This window comes from Carcharhinus amblyrhynchos, chromosome 13 (genome assembly GCF_965287045.1).
Source record: "Carcharhinus amblyrhynchos chromosome 13, sCarAmb.v2.hapA, whole genome shotgun sequence".
In the NCBI taxonomy this organism is placed as follows: Eukaryota; Metazoa; Chordata; class Chondrichthyes; order Carcharhiniformes; family Carcharhinidae; genus Carcharhinus; species Carcharhinus amblyrhynchos.
The window spans coordinates 72,563,645-72,584,504 of NC_137336.1; the positions used below are offsets into that span (position 1 = coordinate 72,563,645).

The 20,860-nt window shown below is 45.8% G+C and overlaps 1 protein-coding gene across 1 annotated transcript in view; it reads right to left on the bottom strand.

Moving 5' to 3' along the window:
* Window positions 1–9,202, bottom strand: part of LOC145351327 (SLAM family member 5-like) — a 34,561-nt gene extending 25,359 nt beyond the window's left edge. The window contains exon 1 of the mRNA XM_080200948.1: window positions 9,076–9,202. Coding sequence (XP_080057074.1) covers window positions 9,076–9,202 — 127 coding nt within the window. The remainder of the gene's footprint in view (window positions 1–9,075) is intronic.
* Between the last annotated feature and the right edge of the window lie 11,658 nt (window positions 9,203–20,860).

Here is a 20,860-nt window from a genome sequence, read left to right on the forward strand (position 1 = left end):
TCTATAACCTCCTCCAGCCCCTACAACCCTCCCTATCTCTGTAACCTCCTCCAGCCCCTACTACCCTCCCTATCTCGGTTAACTTCTCCGTCCCTTACAACCTTCCCTATCTCTGTAAGCTTCTCCAATTCCAATCTCTTGAGCATTGCCTGATTCCTATTGCACCACCACAAGCAGCCGTGCCTTCAGCTGCCTGGAATTCCCTCCCTAAACATCACCAACTATCACTCTCTCTTTGCCTCTTTCTCTCTCTCTCTGTCCTTTTCATTCTCTGTCACCATCCTGTCCGTCTCGCTCTTTGTCAGTGTGACTGTCCTGTCTCTGTCTCTCTATCTGTCTCACTCCCCATCACTATCCTGTCTCTCTCTCTCTCTCTACCTGTCTCATTCTCTGTCACTGTCCTGTCTCTCTCTCTCTCTCTTTTGCTTATTCTGCCTTTTTGTATGTCACTCCATCTTTCCCCATGACTCTCGCTCTCTCTGTCTCTATTTTCCCCCTCTCTGCTGCTCAGTTTGCCTCTCTCTCTGTCTCTGCATCTTTCTTTCTCTCTCTCTGGCTCTTGCTTCCTCTATTTCTTCTTTTTTCTGTTCCTCTCTCTCTCCTTCTCTCACTCCCTCCTCCATTAATAGGGCCCTTTACTCCTCACTCTGTGAGCAAGCTTGTGGTCACCAGTCCTGAATATCTGCTTCTGTGAAGGGTTTTGTGAAGGGTAGGTCGTGCCTCACAAACCTTATCGAGTTTATTGAAAAGGTGAGCAAAGAGGTGGATAAGGGTAAGGCAGTTGACGTGGTGTATATGGATTTTAGCAAAGCGTTTGATAAGGTTCCCCATGGTAAGCTACTGCAGAAAATGCAGATGCATGGGAATGAGGGTGATTTAGCAGTTTGGATCAGGAATTGGCTCGCTGATGGAAGACAGAGGGTGGTGGTTGATGAGAAATATTCAACCTGGAGTGCAGTTACAAGTGGTGTACCTCAAGGATCTGTTGTGGGGCCACTGCTGTTTGTCATTTTTATAAATGACCTAGATGAGGGTATAGAAGGATGGGTTAGTAAATTTGCTGACGACACTAAAGTTGGAGGAGTTGTAGACAGTGCGGATGGATGTTACAGTTTGCAGAGGGACGTAGATAAGCTGCAGAGCTGGGCCGAGAGGTGGCAGATGGAGTTTAATACGGAAAAGTGTGAGGTGATTCACTTTGGTAAGAATAACAGGAGTACAGAATATAGGGCTAATGGAAGGAGTCTTAGTAGTGTTGATGAGCAGAGAGATCTTGGGGTACATGTGCATAGCTCCCTGAAAGTTGGCACCCAGGTTGATAAGGTTGTTAAGAAGGTGTACGGTATGTTAGCTTTTATTGGTAGAGGGTTTGAATTTCGGAGCCGTGAGGTCATGTTGCAACTGTACAAAACTCTGGTGCGGCCGCACTTGGAGTATTGCGTACAGTTCTGGTCGCCGCATTAGAAGAAAGATGTGGAGGCATTGGAAAGGGTGCAGAGGAGGTTTACCAGGATGTTGCCTGGTATGGTGGGAAGGTCTTATGAGGAAAGGCTGAGAGACTTGAGTTTATTTTCATTGGAGAGAAGAAGGTTACGAGGTGACCTGATTGAGGCATACAAGATGATCAAAGGATTGGATAGGGTGGACAGTTGAGAGCATTTTTCCTCGGATGGTGATGGCTAACACGAGGGGACATAGCTTTAAATTAAGGGGTGTTAATTATAGGATGGCTGTCAGAGGTAGGTTCTTTACTCAGAGGGTAGTAAGGACGTGGAATGCCCTGCCTGCAGCAGTTGTGGACTCGCCAACTTTAAGGGCGTTCAAATGGTCAGTGGATAGGCATATGGATAATCTTGGAATAGTTTAGGTTAGAGGGTCATTAGATTGGTTCCACTGGTCAGCGCAACATCGAGGGCCGAAGGGCCTGTACTGCGCTGTAATGTTCTATGTGTCCAAATCAAATATGATTTGGTTTCTCTTACCAAGTCTTGCAATGATTAACTGAAGGTGCTGTGTATGTGCAGAACGATACCCTGTCCATAGTGTACTGCATTCTCCTGGGGAAGTAATTTGGGAAAAGGCACTTCAGGCTCCACTCTTTCAGTGACATGAACTCATTGATAAACAAATCAGGGGAAGTGGTTTTGGCCTTACCTTCCTCGATGGATCTCTTCCACTTGTGCCATACCTGTCCTGGGAGTGTTTGATGAAACCAGTGCAGAGGGAACTTTACTCTCTATCTAATGCTGGGCTGTATCCATTTTGGGACTGTTTGATGGAGACAGTGTAGAGGGAGCTTTACTCTGGATCTAACCCCGTGCTGTACCTGTCCTGGGAGTGTTTGATGGGGTCAATGTAGAGGGAGACTTACTCTGTATCTAACCCCGTGCTGTACCTGTCCTGGGAGTGTTTGATGGGGACAGTGTAGAGGGAGATTTACTCTGTATCTAACCCCGTGCTGTACCTGTCCTGGGAGTGTTTGTTGGGGACAGTGTAGAGGGAGATTTACTCTGGATCTAACCCCCTGCTGTACCTGTCCTGGGAGTGTTTGATGTGGTCAGTGTGGAGGGAACTTTACTCTGTACCTAACCCGTGCTGTACCTGCCTGGGAGAGTTTGATTGGGACAGTGTAGAGGGTGATTTACTCTGTATCTAACTCCGTGCTGTACCTGTCCTGGGAGTATTTGATGGGGACAGTGTAGAGGGAGATTTACTCTGGATCTAACCCCTGCTGTACCTGTCCTGGGAATGTTTGATGGGTACAGTGTAGAGGGAGCTTTACTCTGTATCTAATCCTGTGCTGGATTTGTCCTGGGAGTGTTTGATGGGGACAGTGTAGAGGGAGATTTACTCTGTATCTAACCCCGTGCTGTACCTGTCCTGGGAGTGTTTGATGGGGACAGTGTAGAGGGAGATTTACTCTGTATCTAACCCCGTGCTGTACCTGTCCTGGGAGTGTTTGATGGGGACAGTGTAGAGGGAGCTTTACTCTGTATATAACCCCGTGCTGTACCTGTCCTGGGAGTGTTTGATCGGGACAGTGTAGAGGAAGATTTACTCAGAGTTGTACTTGTGCTGGGAAGGCAGGGATGTAATGCTGGAACTGTAGATAACACTAGATAGGTCAGAGCTGGAGTTTTATGCACAGTCTGGCCATCACATTACAGGAAGTCCATAATTGTTCTGGAGAGATTGTAGAGATTTACAGGAATGTGGCCAAAAGTGGAAAATTTCAGCTATGAGGAGGGATTGGGTAGGGTGAGGTTATGTTCCAAGGTATATAGATTTCAAAGTTAGCTCACAAGATTTCACTTTTTTGAAACAAAAACAATATTTGTTTTATTAAGAAAAGACTTATACAATGGAATCCTACAAACTTGACATTGTCGACTTTATAACCACATCCACAGGAGGTTATAAAGAAGGACCTCAGGGGTAGTAATTCCTGGATTACTCACAATGCCATGTGCTAATGAGAATAGGATTAGGAGGATAGAGCAGATGAATAAGTGGTTGAGCAGCTGGTGCAGGGGGCAGTGATTCAGATGTTTGGAGCATTGGGAACTGTTTTGGGGTAGGGGAATGGGTTGCACCCGAACTAGAGAGGGACCGATATACTGATGGGAAGATTTGCTACATCTTTTTGTGAGGGTTTAAACTAGTCTGGCAGGGTGGTGGAACACTAAAGAGTAGTGAGACAAAGGTGGGACACCGAGGCTCATACAGAGGGCAAATTAAATAGACAAGGCAAGCAGGAACATTGTGGGAAATGGGGGAAGATTGATGAATTAACTACAATTATTTTGATATAAGAGATCTGACAGGTAAGGCAGATGAACTCAGGGCCCAGATGGGGACGTGGAACTGGAATATCATAGTTATTATAAAAACATGGCTGAGGGAGGGACAGGACTGGCAGCTCAATGTTCTGGGGTACAAATGCTATAGGAAGGATAGAAGGGGAGGCAAGGAAGGAGGTGGAGTTGTGTTTTTGATTTGGGAAAACATTACAGCACTAGTTAGAGAGGATATTCCTGAGAGATCATCCAGTGAGCTTGTATGAGTGCAACTGAGAAATAAAAAGGCATTGATCACTTTGATGGGATTGTATCAAAGAACCCCAATTCTTGGTGTACATTGAAGAGCAAATATGTAGGGAGATTGCAAATATCTGCAAGAATAATAGAGTTCCAATTATGGGGGATTTTACCTTTCCAAACATAGAATGGGGCTGCCATAGTATTAAAGGTTTGTTAAGTGTGTGGCACACTGGTTAACATTGCTGCTTCATAGCACCAGGAACCTGGGTTCAACTCCAACCTGGGGTGACTGTCTATCTGGAGTTTACTTGTTCTCCCCATGTTTGCATGGGTTTCCTCTGGGTGCTCTAGATTCCTCCCACACTCCAAAGATATGCAGGTTAGGTTGAGGGGCTAAATTGCCTCTTAATGTCAGAGGGACTAGCAGGATAAATGGGGTTGGGGGATTAGGACCTGGGTGGGATTGTGGTCGGTTCAGTTGGTGGACAAGGATGGGTCTGGTCCACAAGTTAAAGTTTTAAATTGGAGTAAGGCCAATTTTGATGATATTAGACAGGAACTTTCAAATGTTAATTTGGGGGAGGTTGTTTGCAGGAAGCTACGAAACTTGGGGAAGTAAATAGTGATGTCTTGAACAGCATCTATATTACAGAAGAGGTGGTGCTGGACATTTTAAGACACATTAAAATAGATAAATCCACGAGACCTGATCAAGTGTATCCCAGGAGATTTTTGTATCATCGACAGCCACGGGTGAGGTGCCAGAAGACTGGAGGGATGTAAATGTTTTGACATTATTTAAGAAATATAGCAGGGAAAAGCCAGGGAGCTACAGATCAGTGAGCCTAATGTCAATATTAGGTGGGTTGTTGAAAGGGATTCTGAGGGATAGGGTTGACAGGCATTTGGATAGACAAGGATTGATTAGGGATAGTCAGCACTCTTTGTGCATAGAAAATCGTGTCTACCAAATTTGATAGAGTTATTTGAAGAGGCTATCAGGAAAATAGATGTGGGCAGTGCGGTGGACGTTGTCTGCATGGGCTTTAACAAGGCCTTTGACAAAGTACTGCATGGTAGACTGGTCAATAAGGTTAAAACACATGGGACCCAGGGAGAATTAGCCAATTAGATACAAAATTGGCTTGCTGGTGGGAGACTGAGGTTGTGGTCGAGGGTTGTTTTTCAGACTGGAGACCTGTAACCAGCAGTGTGCCGCAAGGATCGGTGCTGGATTCATTGTTTTTTTGGTCATTCATATCGATGATTTGACTGAGAATATAGGAGGCATGGTTTGTAAGTTTGTGGCTGACACCAGAATTGGTGGTGGAATGGACAGTGAAGAAAGCTATCTAAGATTACAATGGGATCTTGATCATCTGGGCCAGTGGGCCAAGGAATGGCAGATGGAGTTTAATTCAGATAAATGCAAGCTGTTGCATTTTGATAAGACAAACCAGGACAGGACTTACACAGTTAATGGAAGGGCCTGGGGAGTGTTGTCGAACGGAGAGACCTAGAGGTGTAGGTACATCGTTCCTTGAAAGTGACGTCACAGAAACTGTTTGGCACACTTGTCTTCATTGGTCAGAACACTGAGTACAGGACTTGGGACTTCATGTTACAACTGTACAATATATTGGTAAGACCATATTTAGAGTACGGGGTACAATTTTGGTTGCCTTCCTGTTGGAAGGATGTTATTAAACTGGAAAGGGTGTGAAAAAGATTTACAAGGAGTTACCAGGAATGGAAGGTTTGAATTATTCGGAGAGGTTGGATAGGCTGGGACTTTCTCTCCCTGGAGCGTAGGAGGATGAGGGGGTAACCTTATAGAGGTTTATAAAATCATGAGGGGCATTGATAAGGTAAATAGCCAAGATCTCTTCCCCAGAGTAGGGCAGTGCAAAACTGGAGGGCAAAGAGCTAAGGTGAGAGGGGAAAGATTTAAACAGGGCCTGAGTGGCATCTTTTTTACACAGAGGGTGGTGTGTATATGGAATGAGCTGCCAGAGGAAGGACATTTAAAATACATTTGGACAGCTATTTGGATAGGAAAGGTTCAGAGGTTATGGGCCAACCACAGGCAGAAGGGACTAGTTCAGTTGAGGGCTCTGAAATTCAGTCTGTGTGGAGATTCCAGTGAGCATCCCACCAGGAAAACACAAGGGGGGAATTTTCCCATCCCGCCCGCCTCAGGAATCGGAGCGGGGGAGGGGCAAAGGTCCATTGACCGTGGATGGCAATTTCCGGTTTTGGGGCAAGCGAGATCGGAAAATCCCACCCACAATTTTTCTTCCTCAATATGGGATGGTCCCTCTTGGAATATCCAACCATACGTTTTGTTCCACCTTCCTGTCATTCCCCCTGTCGTCTGCTGTTGGGATCTTGCTGTGCATGTCTGGGCATTCCGTATTTTGCTGATGGGTGTAGACTGCTCCTTGAAAATATCCCGGAACACTTTCAGCGGCTGTTGGGAAACACTTCTCTCCCTCCTTCTCCTCCTCCGAAGTTTGTTTCCTCCTTCTCCTCATCCATCCAGCTCATGGGCAGGTCCCTCTGTCCCTCCTCAAAACTCTGTGAGAGAGACAGGAGTCACAACAAGTTATGGCAGCGCACCCCCAGAAGCTGGTTTCTGTATGTGGCTGAGGGGCTGTACGGAGTGAGAGAGAAGAGAGTGAAGGGGGGGAGGAGGGGAGGGGAGGGAAAGGGCAGGAGGGGGAGGGGAGGGAGAGAATGGTGAGTTCAAGTGTTGAAGGAACAGAAGGAGAATAAGAGAGAGAGGAGAGGGGCAGAGAGAGGAGGGAAGAGTGCGGGGAGGGGAGGGAGAGGAGAAAGGGAGGGAGTGGAGGGAAATTGAGGGAAGGGGAAAGCATGTGGAAAGGGAATGGGGAGGGAGGGGATGGGGGGTGGGGTACTGAGGGGAAGGAGAAGAAGGGAGGTGGGAAAGGAAGGAGGAAGAATGGGAGGGGGAATGGGAAGAGAGGGAGGGGGTGGGGAAGGGATGGCTAGGGGAGGGAGGGGGAGGGGAGGGGGGAGGATGTAGTTTGGGGAGGGATGGGGGAAGGGGCGGCGTGGCTAGGGGTGGAACGGGGAAAAATGATGATTTATTAAACAAAGCAATAACTATTTCCCAATAAACTCACCACAGATACAGGTCTAGTCCCCCTGACTCCCCCAGGCTCACGCTACGGGTTCCACCCACCTGGGCCCGTGTCTGCTCCCTAACACCCGATAGACCGAGAGTCATGTAACCCGTGGATGGTCTCACCTATAAGGGGTCATGCTAGCACATATATCCCCCCCTCATGTTTCCTTAGAATTATACACAATAAAACCTCTTATTTACCACTCTGTACAGCCAAAATGGAATTTCCAGAAAGGGGGCAAATTGGCAAAGTTCATCAAGTCAGTCTATTTGGGACTTTTGGAGGATTGCAGAGTGCCTCAGCTTCCCAATCAGTTCCTCCAAGTTTTGAAGTAGTATTCTGCAACAGTGGTAGACAGATTGACAGATTCCAATGTTGACCCAGTGCCGATGTCTGGAGTGTTGGCCCTGTTCCTCTACTTCAGTTGACAATCGAGATGGTCCTTGGGGTCCCCTATTGTCCACTCAGTTGCTACCACACTTGAAACTATCATTGGGTCCACACATACTTAGCTGTGGGAGGTACAGCTTCCTGCTTCCTATATGGTCCATGTATTTCCTCACTTTTCAGCCCTCTGGGCTAGTCCTTACAATGTCCATGCTGGATTTGCCTAGAATTTTTAGAAAAAAACTAAGTCATCCATTATAAATGACCTCTCACTGCCAGGACCAATACAACATAAAAATTAGGAGCAGGAGTAGGCCATTCAGCCCCTCAGTTATTGGTGACTCCAGTATGTAGTCCCTGTGATCCTTATTATCTGGAGGGCACCCTCTGGATCTGCTGGGGAATTGGTTAAAGAAGATCAATCTGGGTTCACAATAGAGAGACTCTAGAATTATGATAGAGTTGTCACTGTGAACCCTGTTCAGGGAGATAGTGGTATTGTGGTAATGTCACTGGATCAGTAATCCAGAGACCCAGACTAAAGTTCTGTTGACATCTGTTCAAATCCAACCATGTAAGAAGCCTCACAACACCAGGTTGAAGTCCAACAGGTTTATTTGATAGCAAAAGCCACTAGCTTTCAGAGCACTGCTCCTTCGTCAGCACTGTGAAAGTTAGTGACTTTTGCTACCAAATAAACCTGTTGAATTTGAGCCTGGTGTTGTGAGACTTCTTACTGTTTTTACCCCAGTCCAACACTGGCATCTCCACATCAAATCCAACCATGGCAGCTGATAAAAGTTCATTCAATTAATAAAATCTGGAACTTATCTCAGTAATGGTGAACATGAAGCTGCCATCGATTGTGGCAAAAACCCATCAAGTTCATAATGTCCTTTAGGGAAGGAAATCTGCTGTCCTTACCTACCTGTGACTCCAGATCCAAAGCAATGTGGGTGACTTTTAACTGCCCTCTGAAATTGTCAAACAAGCTGCACAGTTCAAGGGCAATGAAAGATGGGAAATATAGTCTGGCCTTGTCAACGACACCCACATCCCATGAAAGAATAAAATATCCCTGACGAATGGAATATATTCGAGGCTGTACTCTCTGATCTCAGTAACATCTGGACTAGGAGATGGTGGTTGAAGCAACAATTCATTTATTTACGTGGGGCAGGTGAAGGATTATACATGACAGTTAAAATCATTAGTGTGTTTGACAGATGCTATTTCTCAGAGGGTTTAGAAGATTTGGAATTCTCTCTTCCAGAGTTTTCAGGCTTCCCACTTGATGAGGATATTTGAGACTGGACAGATGTTTTGACAGAGGTCAGATTGAGGGATTTGGGAATCGGATGGAATGATGGAGTTGATGTAGCTGATCTGTTAGGATCTTATTGAATGGTGGAACAGGCTCAAGGAGGTGAATGTCCTCCTCTTATTCCTATCTTTCACTGAGCAGTGAAGCTCCGTCCATCCAATAGAATCTCACTCACCGTACACATCCAGTTTGAATCTCTCCATAGTTTCCCCTCCTGAATCATTTGTTACAATAATCTCATAAACGCCAGCACCTTTCTCTAAGCCACTGATTTGCAGTTCCCAGGATGAAATTTTAACCATTTCTTGTCCACATCAGCACCAAAATGTTTAATTATTCCATTTGCATATGGTGCTTTTTTTGCATCAGGTGAAGATCGGATCCAGAGAAGCTCAATATCTATCAATCCATGTGGGAGCTTTATAGACAGGGAGACTGACTGATCCAGGGATCCATTCACAGGGAGACGAGCAGCCTGATTCTGAACTGAAGTTTAACAAGAGCAGACAGTGAGTGAGTGCAGAACAAGGCCAGCTCAGTGCCTGGAGGATATTTCAATTCAGAGCACAACACAGTTCAGGAAGAGGCCATTCAACCCATCATGCCCATGCTAGTGCTTTTACAGTACAATCAAATTCATTCTATTCCCTGGTCTGCCTCCCATCTCCTTATACATTTACCCCCTTCAAAATATTTCTCCAATTCCCCCATTTTGAAAGTTGTTTATTGAATCTGCTTCCACTGTCTCTCATGCAGTGCCTTCCAGATCACAGGAACTCGCTGTGTGAAAACATTTCTCCTCACCCTCCTCTCTGCTTCTTTACTGATTCTCTTCACTCTGTGTCCATCTGGTTACTGACTCTCCTGTCACTGGGAAATCTTGCTCCTCAATTACTCCATCCAGACACTTCCTGATTTTGAACTCTTCACTTCAATCCCCCTCTTCAACATTCTCTGCTGTAAGGAGAACAATTCCAGCTTCTCCCAGAAGCTCCTATCGACTGCAGTCCCCCCGTTCTCCAGGACTGCTAACACTGAGGTATATAGTTGGAGCGAGATTGGGTTGGATGGTGGGCTAGGGGAGGCGTCACTCAACTCTAACAGGGTCTCACTATCCGATCAGTGTCATGTCATAGGCAGTGGTGCAGCAGACAACAGACACTGGGTGAAGCCAGGAAACCAAGAAGTAATTTTAAAATTAGATAGAGCCATGCGCTGACGTCCAGGCCACAGTTATTGAGTGAGTGGAGCTGAACACACCATTCTCCTGCTTTCCTGGGAAGGGGTAGGGAGAAAATGGGGGACTGGAAACTGATGTTCCGTCTGCAAACTGCAGAGTTCTCTCAATCTTCCCCCTACCTGAGACTTCAACCCATAATCTAGGCCGATTCTCAAACTGCCATGTCGGGACTGGGGGAGGGTGTGGGGTGAGTCCGTGTTCAGAAAAAAGTGCAGAATCATAGAACCCTACAGGGCACAAAGAGGCCACTCTGCCCATCGAGTCTGCACCGACCACAATTCCACCCAGGCCCTACCCCCACATCCCCACACGTTTTACCCACTAATCCCTCTAACCTACACATCTCAGGACACTAAGGGGCGATTTTAGCATGGCCAATCAATCTAACCCGCACATCTTTGGACTGTGGGAGGAAACCCACGCAGACACGAGAAGAACGTGCAGACTCCACACAGACAGTGACCCGAGCTGGGAATCGAACCCAGGTTCCTGGAGCTGTGAAGCAGAAGTGCTAACCCGTATACTTCTGTGCCGCCCCAGAGGCTGAAGGGGCAGCGAGAATTGTGCAGTGGGTTTTTCGGAGCAGGATCTAAGGGCTGTGTGTTGGACGGTAAGCGGGCTGTCATCTTGGTTTGTGCCTGCCGAAGGATAAGGATTAAGGGTCAAAGTTTGGGACTCACATTCAGGGTTTTTAAGTCAGGGATTTTGGGGTCAGGTTTCTGGGGTCAGAGCCACAGTCAGGAGCATGGTGTGACATCAGTCTGGAATCAGGGAGTGTGCACAGCGGTCAGAGTGTGGCCTGGAGCCAGTGTGCATGGTTGTGATGTGCAGTCTGGGGTCAGAGTTCACTGACACCGAGCGCAGCCAGGGACCAGAGTTCACTGACCATGTGTGCAGTCAGAGGTCAGAGTTCGCTGACTGCGTCTGCAGTCAGAGGTCAGAGTTCGCTGACTGTCTGCAGTCAGAGGTCAGAATTCGCTGACTGTGTCTGCAGTCAGAGGTCAGAGTTCGCTGACTGTGTCTGCAGTCAGAGGTCAGAATTCGCTGACTGTGTCTGCAGTCAGAGGTCAGAGTTTGCTGACTGTGTCTGCAGTCAGAGGTCAGAGTTCGCTGACTGTGTCTGCAGTCAGAGGTCAGAATTCGCTGACTGTGTCTGCAGTCAGAGGTCAGAGTTCGCTGACTGTGTCTGCAGTCAGAGGTCAGAGTTTGCTGACTGTGTCTGCAGTCAGAGGTCAGAGTTCACTGACTGTGTCTGCAGTCAGAGGTCAGAGTTCACTGCCAGCATGCGCAGTCAGGGTTCACTGCAAGGCTGTGCAGTCAGGGGTCAGAAGTCACTGCCTATGTTCGTAGTCAGGCATTAGTTTTGGGGTCAGAGTTGAAAGCACACCTTGGGTCTTGGGCGGTGACCTCTGGTGATGTTTTGGATCAAGTAATGATTGAACAGCCCATGTGAGACAAGAGATTATACATCCCATGTGCTGAGACAGAGTTCACTGATTGCGGGGTGGGTGATGAAGTGAATCATGGGGCTTAGCCAGAGATGATTAGACGAGGAAGATGGGGTAGGGCCTGAGTGATAGGGAGTGAGGCCAGAGGGAATGGGGCTTGTGGGTGAGGAGGCCGGATAGGAGGAAGAGATGAAGGGGTCTCTGGGAGAGCAAGGGGCTTGAAGATCTGTGAGGCAAAACTGTTTGAGGAGCAGCTGGTGATGAGGGAGGTGAGGAATAATCAACTACAACCCTCCCCATGGTAGTTTTCCCCCTAGAATGAGCGATCCTTCAGGGGGCATGTGATTTGCTCAAACTAATAGAGTGTGAGTGCAGGAACCTGGGCCAATTGAGAGTTGGGCATATTCTCCCAGGGCATTGTTGGGAATGGACCTGTACCGTTATGCTGTTTAAATCTACATAGTTCTCAGTCAATAAACCTTTTAGTTTGTTACTTGCCACATCAATTCACCTCGAGTTGCTACATTCCCTATCTATGTAACCTTCTTTAACTCCTACACCCCTCCCTGTCTTTGTAATCTCCTCCAGCCCCTACAACCCTCCCTATCTCTGTAACCTCCTCCAGCCCCTACAACCCTCCCTATCTCTGTAATCTCCTCTAACCCCTACAGCTCTCCCTGTCTCTGTAATCTCCTCTAACCCCTACAGCTCTCCCTGTCTCTGTAATCTCCTCCAGCCCCTACAACCCTCCCTATCTCTGTAATCTCCTCCAGCCCCTACAACCCTCCCTATCTCTGTAACCTCCTCCAGCCCCTACAGCTCTTCCTATCTCTGTAACCTCCTCCAGCCCCTACAGCCCTCCCTATCTCTGTAACCTCCTCCAGCCCCTACAACCCTCCCTATCTCAGTAATCTCCTCCAGCTCCCAACTATTCTATATGTCTGTAACGGCCTCCAGCACCTGCAACCATCCCTATTTCTGAAACTACTTCTGGTGCCTACAACCCTCCGAGATCTTTGCACTCCTCCAATTCTGGCCTTTTGAATATCCTACTGATTCCCATCGCTCCACCATTGGCAGCTGTGCTTTCAGCTGCTGGGACCCTAAGTCAGGAATTGCCTCCTAAACCTCTCCATCTCTATCTTTCCTCTATCTGCCTCTAAGTTTTTCTCTCTCTGTCTGCCTTTAGTTCTATCTCCCTCGCTCTCCAGTACTGCTTCCATTTCTCTCTCTCTTCTTTTCTATCTTTGTCTCTCTCTCTGTCTGTTTCTTTCCTACCTCCAGAAATCACTGTCTCTGCATTTCTATTTCTCTCTGTTTACCTCTTGCTTCCTCTATCCATTTCTCTTTCTGTCACTCTCTCTTTCCTTCTTTCACTTACTCCTCCTTTAATAGTCCTGAATATCTGCTTCTCTGTCTCATAGAGAATCTTGAAATGATGAACTGACAGGGCTGTGTAAATTCAGAACTATCCATTACGTTCTGCATATTACTGGGACTAGTTTGGGCAAAGGCAGTTTAAGCTTCACTTGTTCAGCTATAAGAACTTGTTGTCTGAGAAACACAGCATAGGAAGTGGTTTGGCCCTCATTTCCTCAACGGATCTCTGTATACTGCCTAGTTTTTCTGTATCTAACCCCGTGCTGCTCCTGTCCCGGAAGTGTTTGATGGGGACACTGCAGAGGGAGTCTTGCTCTGTATCTGACTCCATGCTGTACCTATCCTGGGAGTGTTTGATGGGGACAGTGTAGAGCGAGATTTACTCTGTATCTAACTCCGTGCTGTACCTGTCCTGGGAGTGTTTGATGGGGACAGTGTAGAGGGAGATTTACTCTGTATCTAACTCCGTGCTGTACCTGTCCTGGGAGCGTTTGATGGGGACAGTGTAGAGCGAGATTTACTCTGTATCTAACCCCGTGCTGTACCTGTCCTGGGAGCGTTTGATGGGGACAGTGTAGGGGGAGATTTACTCTGTATCTAACCCCGTGCTGTACCTGTCCTGGGAGTGTTTGATGGGGACAGTGTAGAGGGAGATTTACTCTGTATCTAACCCCGTGCTGTACCTGTCCTGGGAGTGTTTGATGGGGACAGTGTAGAGCGAGATTTACTCTGTATCTAACCCTGTGCTGTACCTGTCCTGGGAGTGTTTGATGGGGACAGTGTAGAGGGAGCTTTACTCTGTATCTAACTCCGTGCTGTACCTGTCCTAGGAGTGTTTGATGGGGACAGCGTAGAGGAAGATTTACTCTGTATCTAACCCTGTGCTGTACCTGTCCTGGGAGTGTTTGATGATATTGCAAACTGAATGCTGGGTAAATATACCCTGGCTAACATGACCAGTTTACAGTGACCCTTTATAACTCAGGCCCGTTACACAGTGACAGAGACAAAAGGGGCAAGAGACAGGTGAAGATCTAACACAACATTATTGAACTCTTTATCAAGGAAAAACAATATTTATCAGACTCTACTATTTTACTTTAATAAACTTTATCAAACTCTATCAATCTCTTCACAGGACGCTTCAGTAAACAGTCTTAAATCTCTAAGTGAACAGTTACTAATTTACATTGGCTAGCAACTTCTGACACAAATTTCCAAGGATTCGCTACGCCTTATCCACGTCCTATCACTGAATTAGAACTCTTTGTCTGAAAAGACTGGAAATATCTGTTCCATAACACTGGGACAGGGTATTCCTCATTCTTTGAGAGTTATCAGAGATTTCAGGCCCTGTAGGTTTGGCCTTCCCCTCTTGGGTCTTCTAGGCCTGGTTAGGCAGATGACGCTCACCACGGGATACAAAGAACTGGAGATGCTGAGCTGCTCTCAGCTGCCTGTCTGAAAACGGTGTTGAAGAAGATTTTAAAAAAAGCAGAAAAATAGCAGAAAGCGCTCGGGCTCCAAGTTAACCCTTTTAGCGCCACTTTTCACACCTACCTCAAACATTCTGCAGCCTGAGTCCAATACTGGGCGGCACGGTAGCACAGTGGTTAGCACTGCTGCTTCACAGGCCCTGGGTTCGATTCCCGGCTCGGGTCACTGTCTGTGTGGAGTTTGCACATTCTCCTCGTGTCTGCGCAGGTTTCCTCCGGGGGCTCCAGTTTCTCCCCACACTCCAAAGATGTGCAGACTAGGTTGATTGGCCATGCTAAGAAATTGCCCCTTAGTGTCTAGGGATGCGTAGGTTAGTGTGATTAGTGGGTATAGTATGTAGGGATACGGGGGGTAGGGCTTGAGTGGGATTGTGTTCGGTGCAGACTCGAAGGGCCTCTTTCTGCCCTGTTCTATGATTCTAACACTAGCATCAGGTGGGAGCAGGGTAATCTAATGATGTGACTATTTTCCATATCTGGAGGTTGCAGAACATGGTTTTGAACTTTGAATTGTCAGGTGCTCTCCTTGCCATATTATGGCCGTAGACTCCTATTGAGCTGGGTGTCACCAAATCTGCGTAGCCTTCTTCATTCTGAAACAATGTGGCCATTCGCACCTGGCCAGGCAGTTCCAGGCCCACCTTATTTTGATGGGAAGTTGATAGCCCACGGCTTGGCTGCATGAAGACTATTTGTTCCAGCTCTGCAGTTTGCAAATGGCAGAGTCCAGCTCAGTTAAAACTTGACTTCCTCATGTCGAGTTTCCGTCCATGAAGAAATGTCGGTATTTCTCTAACAATCCTGGAGGTGATATGTCTCCTGAGCTCGATGAGGACCCTGTAAAGGGATTTTTGCTCTGCATCTAACCCTGTGCTGTACCTGTTCTGGCAATTCTGACGGAGCTTTTTGGTGTTCAGCCTTTGAAGTTATTACAATGTTGCTCCCCTTGAAGTAGCCAGACCAATTCACGGAGTTTTTCAAACAGCTGTTTAGTCAAGCTATGTAGTGCTGACTGTCAAATGTCAGCTGCGACCAGCCAGAATTCAGAAAAACATAGTTTCAGCTTTGATTACAAGTAATTAACATATGCTAATCAAGGTGTAGGAGTTATCTTGACCCACTCACAACTATTGATTGAGGTTAAATCATGCATAAGATACAAACGTTAAACACCAATAACTACCATAACATTCTTTTTTAGTTATAAAACCTAATCAGCATGAAGACTCAATTATGTTTGTTGATCTGATTAATTATTCATATAAGCTATCCTTGATGTCCCAGCTTGTTTCTGAGTTTGTGGATCTCAATCACCCCTCTCAAGTCCAGCTGTGTGATTTAATGAATTCTCTCAGTCTAGAGGCCTCGATGCTTATCTGGATCAATTTTAATAAAGACCTTTTTTTTCTCATAGCTGTTTATGTTATGTTTCAACTTGTGAGATTATTAAACATTTTAGCCCCCACTTTGGCCATTGGGTGACCATCCAAAAAGGCCAATACAATGTTGAGAATGCTTCTCTGAATCATCCAGATGTTGAGCGGAATCCTAAACTTCTGTGCTATAAATTTCAGCTTCTAGTTTTCCCCATTCTTCTTTCTTACAGGGAGACACGGGAACCCTGTACCTGCAGTCATCCCCATCCTGATTATTTCTCACCAAGTAGTTTGGCTGTTTCCTGCCATTTCCAGAACACACATGTCCCACCAATGGCGCCTTTCTGATTGTTTAAATGTGGTGGCAGTCTGGGTTTGTCTGCTTCACTTGCCTATGTGTCCAATGGGTCTGTTCTTTGGAGCACCTGATATATAGCACCTGTCATAGATAGAGGAGGGCACTCATAATGTTAAATGGCATCGCGGGCTTGTTGGGCCAAAGGGCCCGCTGACCGTGCTGTGTTGTTCTTTGTTCTATATTCAGGGGGATTTCCAAAGACTTCCACATGGTTAACTGGAATCACTTTCTTGGGTGTCATGTCAACATGCAATGAGTCGTCCCACCAGGCACCAAAGAAGATGTTTTACTGTACGCGTAAAACTCTCCCACAGTCAATGACTCTGTCCCTTGCAGACAAAAGCTATAATTGCTTTCACATAGTAAACCCCCAGAGATTATCCCTGTCTCTGGGGTGATTATTCCCCACTGTGTAGATTTTGATTTGATTTGATTTATTATTGTCACATATTTTAGTTTACAGTGAAAAGTATTGTTTCTTGGGCATATATAGACAAAGCATAACATACATAGAGAAGGAAAGGAAAGGGTGCAGGATGTAGTGTTGCAGTCGTAGCTAGGGTGTAGAGAAAGGTGGGCCTAGACTACTGTAAATACCTCCTTCAGTGGTAAAATATCAATGATTATCTCGCTGGTGTTCCCTGGAGGCTCGAGAGTTTAACAAGCACACACTATGTAATACTCTGATTCTGCAATACCAAATGTCAGAACTAACCTCATCTATCAGGTTTCTGGTGAGATTATCACACCCGCCTATCCTTTAATGTGGGCCTCAGTTATGTCATAAAATGTTTTTAAGTGTCTCTCCCCTTTAGGTCTGCAGCAGTCAGTTTCATGAGCTCCATTCCCTTTCCAACTTCCGTGGCAACCCAGAGAAATAGCTACTCAGGTCAAACAATTGTACTGAACTAACTACCGAGATTGCACACGCGAACAATCACCAATATCTCCCGGTATACTCCTTTTTTCTCATAGCCATGATTCATGTCACTGGGATGATCATGGCATGTTGAATGTGATATCGTTAAGAAACCTGACATGTTATGGGCTACCCTTCGCTAATCCCGTCCTCTTGCAACAGAATTTTAGTTTTCCCAATACATCTGGGAGGGGCTTTACCGTGTTTGGATATTGGGTAGATTTTTGATAACCACAGGGTGTTAAGGTTATAATATCTAACATCAACACAACTACCTCTATCTATTATAGATCTACATTGTTCTTGACAATGCTAGCCCTCAAAGCTAGGTTCCGGGACATTGCATAAGACCCTTGTCAGGCCTCATTTGGAGTACTGTGCGCAGTTCTGGTCGCCTCACTATAGGAAAGACGTAGAAGCTATTGAAAGGGCACAGAGGAGATTTACAAGGATGTTGCCTGGACTGGGAGGCATGCCTTATGAAGTTAGGTTGAGGGAGCTGGGACTCTTTTCCCTGGAGAGACGAAGGTTGAGAGGCGACCTGATAGAGGTTTATAAAATGTTGAGAGGAATAGATAGGGTGGATTCTCAGAGGCTATTTCCCCGGGTTGAAATGGTCGCTACGAGAGGACACAGGTTTAAGGTGCGGGGAGGAAAGTACAGAAGTGATGTTAGGGGTAAGTTTTTCACTCAGAGGGTGGTGACTGAATGGAATCGGCTGCCGTCAGTGGTGGTGGAGGCGAACTCACTGGGGTCTTTTAAAAGACTTCTGGCTGAGTATATGGGGTTTAATGGGATTGGGGGGTATAGATAGGTCTATAGATTGGTAGGTGTTGATGTGATCGGCGCAACTCGTGGGCCGAAGGGCCTGTTTGTGCTGTAGTGTTCTATGTTCTATAATTATCTCCACAAACCCAGTTTTTGAATTGTGTATCCCTTTAACACCCAAATTGCTATCTGAGTTCTTTTCATCTCTGAGTCCCATCTCCCACCTTATGAAAACGCTGCCCCTTTTTAAACCTCTCGAGGATCATCTCCCCATGGGGAAGGCTATAGTACTGGCTTCCAATCCTATTTTCCCATCCTTTCTCAGATAATCTATCATCTCAAAAGTTAGTTAATCCGGTATTCAGATTCTGGCTTTCTTCATCCACTCTCTTCTTCCAATCAGGTGAACTGAGTGAAGCGGGATGCCCTGAGAGTGGTTGTGTAAAACCTCAGGCGTGGATGGACTGTACGAGGTAAGTAATAGGTGATACATGTACACTTGTAGATACAAAGACAGGAAGTCAGTGGAAGCATTATACTCTGTTAAAAATGTACGAGGATCTCAACAAACCTGACAGTCACCCGACTGGGGCAGCACGGCAGCTGTCTGGGGTGTGTGTCACCTTCCACATTCAATGTCGGTGCCTCCCATGATTCCACAATAGTTGTTCCCCACCAGGCATAGAATTGTAGAATCCTACACTGCAGGAGGAGGCCATTTGGCCCATCAAGTCTGCACCGACTACAATCCCACTCAGGTCCTATCCCCATAACCCCATGTATTTACTCTAGCTAGTCCCCTGGATACTAAGAGGCAATTTAGCATGGCTAACCCACCTGATCTGCACATCTTTGGACTGTGGGAGGAAACTGGAGTACTCAGAGATAGGGCACACAGAAATGGGGAGAACATGCAGACTTTGTACAGACAGTGACCCAAGCCGGGAATCGAACCTGGGTCCCTGGCGCTGCAAGACAGCAGTGCTAGCCACTGAGCTACCGTGCTGCCCCAGTCGAGTGACTCTCAGGTATGTTGAGATCCTCGTACATTTTTAACAGAGTATAATGCTTTCACTGATTTCCCGTCTTTGTATCTACAAGTGTACATGCATCACCTATCATATTTACCTCATATGGTCCATCCACGCCTGGGATTTTTCACAACTCTTAGGGCATCCCACTTCACTCTGTCCACTTGATTGCTCTGGGCTCAGATTTTACTCTTTAAATTGACTGCTATGTACAACAGTACCCAGCTGAGAGTATAATCAAAGATAATACTCACCAAACTGAATTGCCGCCCTAGCTGGCCTGAGTGAATCCCATCCCATTGCCAATCTGCTGTGGGACATTTTGCTGTTCAGCCTTTTTATTTATTTCTTTTTTTTAGTTTTCAAACAGCCAGACCAAATCATAGAGATTTTCACACAGCTGCTTAACATGCAAGCTATATAGTTAAGATCCTGGAAAGCCAACTAGTGGCCAGCCAGAGTACAGAATTCAGGATTACACAGTGGATATAGTTCCAGATTTGATTACAAGTCATTAACATATGCCAATCATTGAGTTATCACTATCCACTAACAATTATTGATTAAGGTTACATCATGCATAAGATACAAATGTGAAACACCAATCACCATCATGGAACATCTGATTAATTACAATACCTAATCAGTTAAATGTTTGATCAAGTAAGCTGCAGGTTATTGCAGGTTATCCTTGACATCCCAGCTTATGTCCAGATGTGCAGGTACCAATTTCCTCTTCCTTGTCCCAGTCTGATTGAATGAATTATTTCAGACAAGCCTTTGTTAGATAAACAAACTTATACCCTATGATTTCCTCCCTTGTAACTAGGCCTTGACACTTAACTGTGTTGGTTTTTATAAAGGTTTCTCTTATAACAGCTTCTGTGATTTATAAGCTTGCATGATGATTCAGCCCTCAGGCTTGAATATGTTATCTGGTCCTCAACATAACGATGTGTGTTTGACTTGTAGATGTTAATTATCCTCCCCATGTCTACGATCTCTTATGTTTGATGAATAGTTCCCAGGTTAGGGAGGTTTGATAGATGTCAACCTTGTTGCCGCCTCTGTCATCTTTAGGCCATTTGGTTTTCTGAACAGTTCCACATTGTTTTAAAATCTGTGAACTAGCAGCCTGCAGTGTTCTGCTCTTGGGCACTTACATCTAACCGTGATTTGATTTTTCTGCTAAACTGAATCTTTCAACTCGTTCAATGAGGCTGATTATTAATATGGCCACCAGCCTCCTTCAATGGTATTTGGCAACTAAAATCTGCACCTTATCATCCATCAACCAGTGGATTAGCTGGAAGATTTGTACTATTCTTGAAACATCCTTTTAAAGCTTCAAAGGTTCATAACCACATCACGTGAATCGCTTCTGGTCACCTTACAGAAATATTACTCATGTGACTAACCAAAGTTCACATGCATTACTGCTCTCAAAGAGGAAGTTGAGAGTTTTGTATAATTTGTTTGTTATTCAGAGGTATTAGGAGATCAACAACAATCTCAAGAGCAGGTCTAATCTCCGACAAGGTTCAAACTGAAGAGGAACTGGTTTGGCAATGCCAATTGCTATCATCTCTAAATGATTTTTCAGAATCATCTCCAGAAGTACCAACTTCTTTAGTCCCCAGTGTTGTGATTACTACAATGGAAGATTTAGTTGAATTAGAGTGGCCTGATGATTGACTATATGCTGCTTTACTGAGTGAGAATGGTTTAGACTTATTTCTAAGGGAAGAAGTGTCCACTGAAGTTCCAAATCGCACTTCAAGGATAAAGGGCAGCCAAATTCTAGAAAATTGTATACGCCAAAGAGGCCTCCTCACTTTCTTATTGACTGTGTATGATGATTAATGATGCATAAAACTATTTCTAGAGTAGTATTGATCTTATTTATAACACTGTAGCAACCTGTTGTCATGACCACAGAAATAA